This window comes from Colletes gigas, unplaced genomic scaffold (assembly GCF_013123115.1).
Source record: "Colletes gigas isolate AHSC1104 unplaced genomic scaffold, ASM1312311v1 Colletes_gigas_Sc00038, whole genome shotgun sequence".
Classification (NCBI taxonomy): domain Eukaryota; kingdom Metazoa; phylum Arthropoda; class Insecta; order Hymenoptera; family Colletidae; genus Colletes; species Colletes gigas.
Genome location: NW_025106667.1, coordinates 26,605 through 38,259, shown reverse-complemented (window position 1 = coordinate 38,259; position 11,655 = coordinate 26,605). Strand labels below are relative to the sequence as shown.

Genomic DNA, 11,655 nt, shown 5'->3' with positions numbered 1-11,655 from the left:
CAAATATATGATTTTCAAAAAGAAAGATATACAGTCGTGACTCAGTCTGTGTAGTTTTTTAATTATGAACCACAATGTGTTTGCACTATATAAAGATTATGTATACATTTTTAGCTACTAAAATTAAATTACCCAACAAAGTGGTATTTGTACCAGAAACAAAAAGGCAAATCTTGCACTCCCAATTAACATAAAAGACAGGAAAAGATTTCGATCTTTGTAGGAGGAATATTTACAAACATGGAATACAGACCATTAAATTAAAACTGTTTGCAATGGCAATCGAATAAATATAGTAAATCCCATATAAAACATCCCCACTACGTTAGAAAGACGTGTATCATGAAAGTAGTTACTTGCCACCGAATCCGGTACAAAAGACGCTTTTCTTTTATCTATGCTAAAAAGGGCACCCGATTATGATTTAAACAGTAAATTATGAATTTACTATCTATAAACATCTAACATGAAGATAAACATTCTACAAAAAGGAATGGTGTGTGATGTACATTACGATTAAACTTCCATGAAAATCGTCCTGTTTTGTTAATACTTAAATCATTTAAAAATAGCAGAACCTCAACTTGCCTGTGTAAGGATATTAAAGTCTTAATATCAAGACTTTAAAAGAAGGTTTTAGTAGAACATTTTCGTTCCAACTTCATATTATGCGCAAGTAAACCTAAAACTTTTCTTTTTTCGATTTATATGTTAAAAAAAGAAAAAAAAAAAAAAAGACCAACATTCAAAAGCGAAGCACAATGAATGTATCAATATGAAGAATGGTATGCTTAAGGTACCGCTCGTATGTATGCAGCATGCATGTGCAATACTGTAATGAGTGGTGTGTGTGGCACCAGGAATGTAACGTAACATATAAGATATTATATTATACGGTGGTTGTCGTCAAACGGTAATGCACGAGATCAGCTGTTGACAAAGTTGACTGTATTGCAATTGGTCCCCACTAATTCTTCGCATTTTAATGCCTTTTACTTCTTTTTCTTCAGATTCACATACTCTCAGTTCGATTTGAACACCGCCTGGATATTCTAAACTAAGCCCACTACCTTTCACTTCTTCTCTATTAAAGATAAATCCCTTTGGTGGAGCTCTTGCATCTATAATTTGTTTCACACGGCCCAATATAGCTTCGGAATTCAATCTACTCGATTCATCCGATAAAGTGACTTCAACTTCCGTAGGTATTGATGTATTTAGCGGCCTACCGATACCTCCCTCGTGTGATACTGGGTCTTAAAGGGTCACATGGTTCTGAGATAATAAAGCTGGGAAGAGGATTATAATGAGGTAATGTATCTTCAAGTGAATCAGGTGATGGAGATGGCGAGGGTGAACAACTGATAAGTGTTACTTGCCCTCCAAGATCTGTTATAGATATTTGAGGTGGCACCTACAACAAATAATCATTACATTGTAAATACTTTCGCAAAAATACTTAAAATAAACTATAAATTATATTACTTTTTAAATTATTTTCTTTAAAAAATAATACGGATCGCTTAAGTGACAATTGAAAATGATTACTTACTCTTGGTAATTCTACAGGATGTTATTCCTGAATCATGTCCAAAGCAGGACTATTACTAGGTGTTGTTAACTAACTGGTGTTGTTGCTGGTGATCTATGATGTCTTAATGGACTCAAATCTAATGGCGTTGCTGGTGGTTGTGTTGGAGTACCATGTACAATGCTGCCTTGTACTGTTGTTGTGGTTAGTCCACTCAAACCTATTAATAAAACAAATGATTACTGAAATTACTTGAAGCACGATGAAGAATCTTATAATTTAATCTTAACATTTAAAATATTATTAATTGGTTTAAATGAAAACGTATAAAAATTTGTAAATATATGGAGTAAAGAATACCTTGTGTGATTGCTGCTACCCCTCTCTCATGTACAGGAGATCCATGTATACTTGCAGGACTATGCGACGGAGATGCTAACCTTTGCAGTTGTTGATACTCTTGTTGAAGTGCCTGAATTCCAGGTCCAGATGGACCTGAACCCTCTGATGCTCTCCGAACGGGCGAGTACCTTTCAGTGGCAACATGAGTGCTTGGTTCCTTATACGAGTCTCTATTACCAACTGAAAACAGTAAAATAAAATATTTAACTATGTATTTATTAAAATTGTGTAGAACGTACTTGTAAACATCATACAATGTACATACATAAATATATAACGATGTTATTCAGTGGATTTATAGAACGTAGCGCAAATTTGCCCGAATTACATATAAATGCAAAAAGAAATCCACACAAGAATTACCAGTGCTAGTGTGGTACAAAGAAGTCTTCCTGTGGTGTGGAAGCGTTGATCCTCTAAGGTGAGTTCGTAAGAGTCGTGATGGAAGGTAAGCTCTATTCATCCTAGCTTCCACCTCCATAACCATTTCCGGATTTATAACTACATGCATATTACCAACCAACGAGGCATGGCAGTGCAGTGGGCACAAAAAAACCATGCAAAATTAAAAATAAAATCAAATGAAACATTGTATAAATACTAAAGTAAAAAAATTTTAAAAGAACGTGGTAAATAAAATGCACATATGTGTTGTATTTAGAAAATAAAATGATATATAACGTGAAAGATCTATTTACATATAGTATACAATAAATCAAGATAATACAATAATTACAGTGCTTAATAAAGATGTGTAAATATGTGAAACACATGTAAATAAGTAAATATAGTTTGTAGTCTTACTTTATCAAGTAACTTTTACTGGTAGCAAAGACCGATTTATTGTAAAACTTATAAGTAAACATTTTCCATGCAATATATATAGTACTGTTGCGCCGGGACGAGGTGTTTCGCGCACAACTCATATTAACACGGAACAGATTAACGTAGAACTGAGAACGTAAACCAACTAACAAGAACAAGCTTTATTCGTACAGTGCACAATTCTAATACGTCCGCTCTCTATGAGATCTCACGTAGTTCTGATCTTTCGAATCGTTGCCGGTTCCTCTGGCAACCGGAAGGAACGGGCTCTCGCTTCCGCTCGTTCGGAGGAGCAGGTTTCACATCGTTGCGGAACAGTCTTCACGTTGCCGCAACGATGCATCTTCAGTCCGTCGCAACACTGCTCCCCCTCTTCAAAACGCGGACGTCCCGACCGCGGCAGATTCAGCTCGGACAGGCAACTTCAGTGTGTGCCTCCAACCTCCAAATCTGCCTCGAGTTTAAAACACCTCTGTCTGTAAAGTAAATAAACGAATAGATCGAACGTTTACCTGAGTGGCCTTTACCAGACAGTTAGCGCCTTGACATTCGTCCTCCGTCTCAAGGAAAACCACTCAAAAACCTTGAGCAAGACGCCGGTGCAACTTCCAAAATTCCTCTGCGAGAATGAAGAGACCCCGACTGCTCCTCGCCCTTCCCCTTGAATACTTGCGACTTGCGCGCTTCTTTCTTGACGTCTTCTCGGATGTGAGTTCCCCCAACTAAACGGAACAGCCCCCCTAGAGATGTTCCCCAATCATCAAGGAGAATTTCCTCGATGAAATGGTTGTCCGGAACATACTACGACTTTGCAGTCCGGCCACCAGAACCCCATCCGGATGGAGCCCCGGCTGTGGGGTAACCCTCCCGGTGAGGATTACGCTTCCACGACCGTTTGCGACACGCAAAGAAGAGAGGCTGTCCGCCGCCAGCAAGTAACCCCCACCCTAGCCTTCTGCGACGAAACGTCCTCTTCTTGGGCGAAGATGTCGGCCATCCTCCTCGATCCTCATCTCCCTGTATCCTTACAGGAAACCTCCCGTGAATCGTACCGAGCGAGTCGATTCACATGTACGACCCTCGGTTTGGACTTCGGTGAACGAGCTATTCGATAAATCAACTCATTAAGCCGATTTTTCACCTCGTAGGGTCCCTCCCAGTCGTACTGGAGCTTCGGGCATCTTCCCTTCGTTCTTCGAGGATTGTACAACCACACCTTCTCCCCAGGAACAAAGGAAATTGATCTCGAGAACGAATCATACCACGACTTCGTTCTCTCCGAACAAATTCGCATCCGCTGTCGAACGAATTTATGAATTTCTCCTATTCTTTTTCTGGTTCTCTCGATGTAACCATCTTCTTCTCCCCCTTAGAAGAAACAGCTCCCCTTAGAAGATCCAGAGGAAGGCGCAGCTCCCGTCCCGTGAGGACCATCGACGGTGTATTCTGTGTCACTTCATGTTGCGAAGAACGATAAGCCAGCAAGAACGTTGGAATCCATTCGTCCCAGTCCTTTTGGTGTTCTGCAACAAACTGAGACAGATATCGCAACAAGGTTCTTATCATCCGCTCTACGAGCCCGTCCGACTGAGGGTGTAATGGAGTTGTCCTCGTCTTCTTGATTCCAAGTATCTTCATTAGCTCCTTGAAGATGCTTGACTCAAAACTCCGACCCTGATCGGAGTGCAGCTCGAGCGGAACCCCGTGTCGGCTTATCACTTCCTTCAGCAACGCTGTGGAAATTGTTGTCGCTCGCTGGTTAGGAAGTGGAATCACCTCTGGCCACTTCGAAAAATAATCCATCACAACCAGCGCAAATCTGTTCCCAGCGGAAGACCTCGGCAGGGGACCAACAACGTCGAGCGCTATCCTCTCAAAAGGTGCTCCTACGTTATAAACCTTCATGGTTCCTCTTCCCTTCTCCGCAGGTCCTTTCCTCGCGGAACAGCTATGGCACCGGCGACACCAATCCTCCACATCCCTTCGGTGGTTCGGCCAAAAGAAGCGTTGTCGAATTTTCGCCAAAGTTTTCCTCACCCCGAAGTGACCTCCAGAAGGCGTATCATGGCATTCCTGGAGGGCTTCGGTAATCTTACTCTTCGGTACCACCAATAGCCGACTGGCGGAAAGGAGGAAAAAAACATACCAATGTACAAATACTGCAAGAGCAACGAGGTACGAGCAAGGCATAATGATCATACTTACAGCTTTAAAAACGAAGTAATATAGCAAGCTTTTAAACTAACTGATATAGCAAATCATAATAATCAAATCTCACTGAGATGGTATGAATATGATGTAATAAAGTGCACCGATAATGTGCACACGAATACCTGAAAGATATAATAGTACCTGGTCTTTGCATGACGGCAGTAAGACCACTTCGTCTTCTTCTATCACAGCCTCCACTTCCGCTTCCACTATTATTGCCATTCGTATCTCCACTTCCACTACTGACCCCTACGTTTAATGACTGAGTACATGGTACAAGTGTTGGACTTCCACTTGGAATCTGTTAATGGTACAAAGTTTAGATATGAACTTTAAATAATTTTTAATATTTTTTACTATTTCTCTTACAGGTTGCAAATGTTCTCTACTGCCCGGTTGACTCCAATTTCCGTCGTCTCCGCTACCAGAACCACTACCATGTTAGTCGAAGAAATCTTCTTCCACTATTCAAAGTTATTAAAGGTATGCGATTTTAAAACTAAGTACGTATATTCATTTAACGTAGAAAAAATGAAACAGTAGGATATTTAAGCAAATATACGACTAGAGAAATGATGGAATAGAAACTGCTCCATAATTGTTTTTGCGTATATTTTAGGTAAAAATATTTTTTAATATTAATAAACTAATAGTTTTTCATTGTCGTTTAGTTAGAAATTGAAATGTACCGTAGCAGGGCGCGAACGCGCGTCAAAAAGTTTGCAGCAGTCTCGCAGCCAAGCATCTTACTCACTGCACCATCCCAGCTCTTGGAAATAATGCTGATACTTCTGAATACAACGCGCATAGCACGTTTTTTTTCTTGACTTATTTTTGCTTTTCTTCTTGTATACACTGTTTTACTCAACATGGAAATGTTTAAAACCACAGAATATAGTTATCTATTAAAGGGAATACAAAATTCAAAGTATAAGTTGCTTTTTCACGCGAAAAACGCCGAAAAAATCGGTTTTTCAATTTTGTATGTAATCGGTTCTGAAAAATAAATAAAATTAAATTTCTAAATGAAATTACTATTACTTTGAGTACTTACGAAATATGTAATTAAATAACAGTTGTCCATTTTATATACAATTAATAGCAACAATATGTTGATAATCTAGCACAGTTTACATTAAAATGAGTAACGTAAAATGAGTTACATTACAATATCGCTTGAAATAACATTATTTTTATATAAAAAATGAACTATTTATAATTAAATTTGTGCTTCCGTACTGTACTCCACCAGTCTATTTGAAAAAGAAATTAAAACTTTAAAAGCTTTGATACAAGAGACTATAAAAGTATTGTTTAAATATACCTTTGTTTTTTTATTGGTTCATTGATTTCTTTGTCTTCATTATACTGTAAGAGCAAAGTACGATTAATCTGAAAGAATATTTGATCAAAGATAGTGCTAATATTAAAAATTACTATTGATGTTGATTATCAACTTACATTAGTATTATCTTTGTTTTGACAATTTTCTGGATTACAACTACAGTTGGAACAAGCAATTTTATTCTTAAAACATAAGCAAATACGTGTAGAACATTTTGTTTTACAACCACATTTTATATCCCCCTCCACCGATCGTTTTCGTATCGTGTGATCAGGCGAAGTGTTTTTGGTTGTGTTCTAGAAATAAATAATCTCAAGATCGTGCTGTCTGTTCTTTATAATGCAACAATCGTATCTGCTAATGTTTATTTATTTCTTATTAATTACCTGAAGTTTTTGAATGCGATTATAAAATGGTGTGTGTACCCAATCTGGATCTTTATCAGGATCATCGATAATACTGTCATCTGACATAGGACACGTATTTTCAATACCTGGCACATAAGACTTTCCTTAATAGCCAGTTCCTTATTTATGTCTTGTACTTCATTATTCCTTTTGACTTGAAGCAAAGTATGCTCTTCTTGTTTTTTTATCGAAATCGTCTAAACTGTCTGGATTTTCAGAACTTGTGTCATTTACAGATGTATGTTTCGAGTCCTCATCACTGTCCATTGTAAATGTTTTTGAAGTAACAGATATTCCACAATTTATGAACTCCTCCGATGTTTTTTCCTGATCTTTCTGTATATCTATTAGAAAAAAAAAAAAAAAAAAAAATAAAAAAAAAAAAAATAAATATATTTGGACAAATTTTATTTTAAGCTATACCGCCGAGTTACGTTACTTACCAAGAATTTGTACATATATAGCTTCTAATTTTGTACGGTGTTCAGTATGTGTATCAGGATTTTTATCAAAATTATCTAAAAGTTCTTTACAATTTTCTAATATTTTCAGCATATCCGTCTGAATTTTTTCTCTAGCTTGTTCCGCTAGTTCGGCTCTTTCGTGCATAACTACGACTTCTATCAAATTTGCATGTAGCTTTTCTGTTAAATCTCTTATCTTTTGTCGCAAACACTTATTATTTTCTTCAAGCTGTTTATGCTCAAGCGGACAAGACATTCCGATTTCTTGACCTACCAAAGCAAGTTTCAATTCTTGCACCACTTTATTCAACCTATTGATTTCTAAAACTTGTGGATCTTGATTTATCACAGGTTTATTTTTTATTTTCCGTGCTCTATCCGCGTAACGCAGTGTACTTAGAGTTTCGTCTAAATTATAATCTGCAAACATTTCATAAATAGCATGAGTTATTTTAAAAACTATTATTAAAAGTAGTAATATTTATACTTCGTTTTCATAAACACCTGCTGGACTGACACATGCTATCATAAGTGTCATGGAATTGCCTCCAAGAGAATCTTGTAATAATCGTGTAAGTTTGCTATCTCGATAACCAATGTAAGATGTAGGGCTAGCATCGCCCTAATTGAGATATAACGTTTCCTAATGCTAACAGTCCTTTATTTATATTTACACCTTCCTTAAATCTTTCACCGGTTGCTTGTGTTTTTTTACTGCGTTCAGACCCAGCTAAATCTACTAGATGGAACTTTGCAGTTGTTGCTGTATTACTGACATATATTGAAGAGGAAAAATATATCTTTAAAGTATTTCATAAATATATAACAATAATTTTAATATTACTTTGCAGTCATTGAATAAATAACTCACGGATCATCTTTTTTGCATTGATGTATACACAACGTAAATATTGCATGACTAACGACTACTCCGAGCATTCATTGCTGTAGCACCAGTTGCACGGCCTAGAGATCCTCGTACTAAGCATTGTAATGTTTCTTTTCCATTCATCACTTCCTTCTCTACAATTCCAGCAACTTTTATATGTTTTCCATCATCTCTAATATCAACAATAGACTGACTACGTTCTTTGTCAGTTAAAAGATCGTACAATTGTTCTTGATATAGCTCCATAAATGAAACCGTAACTCTGAAACTCCAGTTTTCTTTCATTGAAATTATATCAAATATATCGTGTATTGCTCGTGGTATAACACCCATATCTTCTGTTTCGTCATAATTGGTGCCCATTGAATGGGTTTTACCACTTCCTGTTTGACCATAAGCTAATATAGTTACATTGTAGCCTACAAAAAAATAAATAATTGTATTATGAATCTTATTAAAAAATTTAATTACACCCGCTTGATACAATTAGACATTTTCATATAATCTTACTATTATATAATCTATATATATAAAAATAAGTTGTCCTATGTTCGTGATTTTAATAACTCGAGAACAGAGATGCCAGAAAAGCACCGCCGGGTGCACACGCACCCATGCCAGATACGCGTACGTGAGCTCGTGGAGTTTCGGAAAGTCGACAAAGGCAAACTGACGCATGCCCTCTTTCTCGATTCTCCGAAGCTGCCCGAAGTAATTTCGGATCGCCTCGTGGGAGTCGAGAGAGAAAGGCTCACATTTACCTTCTCGCTCTAAACAACTGAAATCCGACCTCCCGTCAACGGCATACGATTTAGATTCTCGAGCCGTGATTCTCGACTGCCCAGGCATTTGTAAAATTTATTTTACGGAAATACACGTTTTAAGACCTCCTGATCATATTTTAATTATTGAAAAAAAAGACATTTTTTTTTATTCCCATGTATGAACACACATATGTATATTATTAATACGATTTTTGAAAATCAAAATACTTTAAGATTGAAAATTAATAAATTAAAATGAGATTCCCCTCTTTACCAGTATTGTGCACGCTGTGGTATTTTTCAATAAGAAGAGTACTTACTTTTATAACATAAACAAAACAGTAGAATTAATAATTGCAGAAATTAATTAACAATGATTTTCCTCGATTGTTTTGAGATAACCGTATCAATTGGTTATGACGAACTAAATAGAACTAACTAGAAACAAAGGAAAAGTGATCCCGTTTGCCAGTTTAATACAAAGTATGGGTTGTATCTTAAATTTTAAAAGGACATAGTCGAATATTTTTAAAGGTACAAAACATAGCGTTTCATTGTAGAACAGTAACATAAGTTAGCAGGTAATGTCATAAAACTGTTTTTCCCAGCTATATCCCTTTTTAACTGAAGTATAAGGTAAAAAGTACGAGCTGCAAGGTACGACTATCCGAAAATCGTTCACATTTTATCAATGTAAATGAAGCGGCCTTTCCATCAGAGTTAGATACAAAATTTTGTTATTTCTGTGAAAACAGAATTTTCATTAGATGTAGGTGGTGCTTGAAATTGTTATGTTTTCACTGTTTTTACGAAAAGTACCATCCAGATTCATGTACTTCGTACATTGAAAATAACATATGTTAAATTCAATTTTTAAAAAAAAATATTCGAAGGTCAGACAAAAATATAATGTCACATTTAGTGTACGATTAAAATATGATTGAAAAAATAAAAAAAAAGGATTTGTTTTGGCAGGGTTTGAACCTGCAGAGCAGAAGAAGCTCGGAACTTGCAAGCAAATACCTTGTCATTCACGCCACGCTGGTTGTTGAATGTATTTCTATTTCTGAAGATAAGTATCTGTAATAACTTTATTAATATCTCAAAGTAAAACCTAACCCAAAATCGGGTACCATTCCAACTTTTCCTTGTTAGAACCGAGTTTTCAATTTGTCTTAGCGAAAATCGTAATCACATTTTGGACATTATTCTAAAACATTTGTGGTATTCGTTTTCAATGCGATTTAAGTAAGCATGTAATGTATAAGATTTCATTTAATTTTTTCTTTTCTAGAGAAGATAGAGAAAAAGTTTATATAATTTTTTTTATATGTGTTACGAGCGGGAGCGCGAGATCCTGGATTCGGTCGAGGGGCAGTACTCGACCGGTGGTTTTGGGTACGGTTAGGAAAAGAAAGGAGGTCCGGACGAACCAGGGGCTCTATACCCTGGGAGCCGTAGGTGGAGGTTACGTGGACGAACCAGGGGCTCTATACCCTGGGAGCCACGGGGTTAGATTTATAGGGAAAATGAATGGTTTCACGGACGAACCAGGGGCTCTATACCCTGGGAGCCGCTAGTAGGAGTGGACGAACCAGGGGCTTTATACCCTGGGAGCCACGTAGGTTTTTAGGATGTTTTAGGATCTTGCTCTCTGTCGTGATGGTACACCTCGAGCGGTAAAGGTGTACCGGGTTCGTGAGATACCCCTAGCCTTACGGTTAATATGGTTCAGGGTTGCCTTGAGTGAATAACACACGTAAGGAACAATAACTTGAATATATATTTTTGACGATGCTCAAGTACAGCTATGGGTTTACAAGAAGTTGTACAATTGCTAAATTGCCTCGAAGGCGAAAGATTCGTTATCGGCTTTTAACGCGGCGCGTTCGCGGGAGCTCTACTCGATTAATGGACACTCACTGATAAACCGCTAAGGTAGATAGTCGTAGATAGTTGCTTGAAGGGGATTATAGCCCGATCTTGCCCTGAGTGTCACAGTAACGTCGTGCCAAGAGTTTAGGTAAAACTGAGCTCCCCGAGTAAGAAACCGCGGCCCTTATATAGTTGAAAATGCTCAGTACTAAGGCGGGGCATTACCATAAAAGGCAATGAAAATTGGGCCGGGTGTGCGCATACGGCATGAGTCAACCCCGTTCAAAGGGTTGCTCGCTAGATGCTCGAGCCAACGCCCAAGTCACCAAACGTTTCAGCCCCATGCATGAATGATATGTAACATATGTAAGGCGTCGGGAAAAGGCGAGGCCCAAGCCGAGGCGCTGGCAAGGGACCGCGTCTGGCCTTCGTCCGTCAACACTCCCACCCCTACCGATGGGGGAGAAGGCTGACGACAAAGGCGTGGGTCTAGGCCCAGGACGGGCTCATTTGTTTTTCCGACGCTGAAAGAACGGGAATAAAGCATGTATACGAATACCCTACGTATTTCTTAATTCCTAATTCCATTCTACGCGTCTGTATAACATATATGTGGACCGTTTGAAAACCCCGCGACATTGTACGAATGCGAAGACGAGTGAATGAGACGAGTGTGAATGAGAGAGAGAGAGAGAATGTATATAAACAGGCGGCGTGCCTAGCAGCGAGAATAAGAATAAGCGTAGCATAATCGAGAGCAGGTGTAACTCCAAGCGAGTGTAACGAAATTCCGAATAAGGTGTGTGCCGAAATAAATCTAAAGACCCTGTCTTATAAAAGTTTTTGCAACATATATAAAATTTAATTCGTCCTAAGATTTATATGAAACATTTAAAAGATTTTTTATACATTATGCCTATACATATATCGGAGATTCGTTCT

General features: G+C 37.8%; 1 protein-coding gene and 1 pseudogene across 1 annotated transcript; both read right to left on the bottom strand.

Moving 5' to 3' along the window:
• Positions 1 to 330: 330 nt before the first annotated feature.
• On the bottom strand, positions 331 to 5,410 carry LOC122402677 (annotated as a pseudogene).
• Positions 5,411 to 6,123: 713 nt separating this feature from the next.
• On the bottom strand, positions 6,124 to 8,568 carry LOC122402676 (chromosome-associated kinesin KIF4-like). Its single transcript, XM_043405665.1, is given in 11 exon segments — positions 6,124 to 6,222; positions 6,294 to 6,361; positions 6,431 to 6,610; positions 6,701 to 6,906; positions 6,908 to 7,065; positions 7,165 to 7,605; positions 7,690 to 7,807; positions 7,809 to 7,956; positions 8,057 to 8,106; positions 8,108 to 8,493; positions 8,559 to 8,568. Coding segments are annotated over 9 exon segments (1,581 nt in total). The 3' UTR covers positions 6,124 to 6,222; positions 6,294 to 6,361; positions 6,431 to 6,546.
• Positions 8,569 to 11,655: the final 3,087 nt, after the last annotated feature.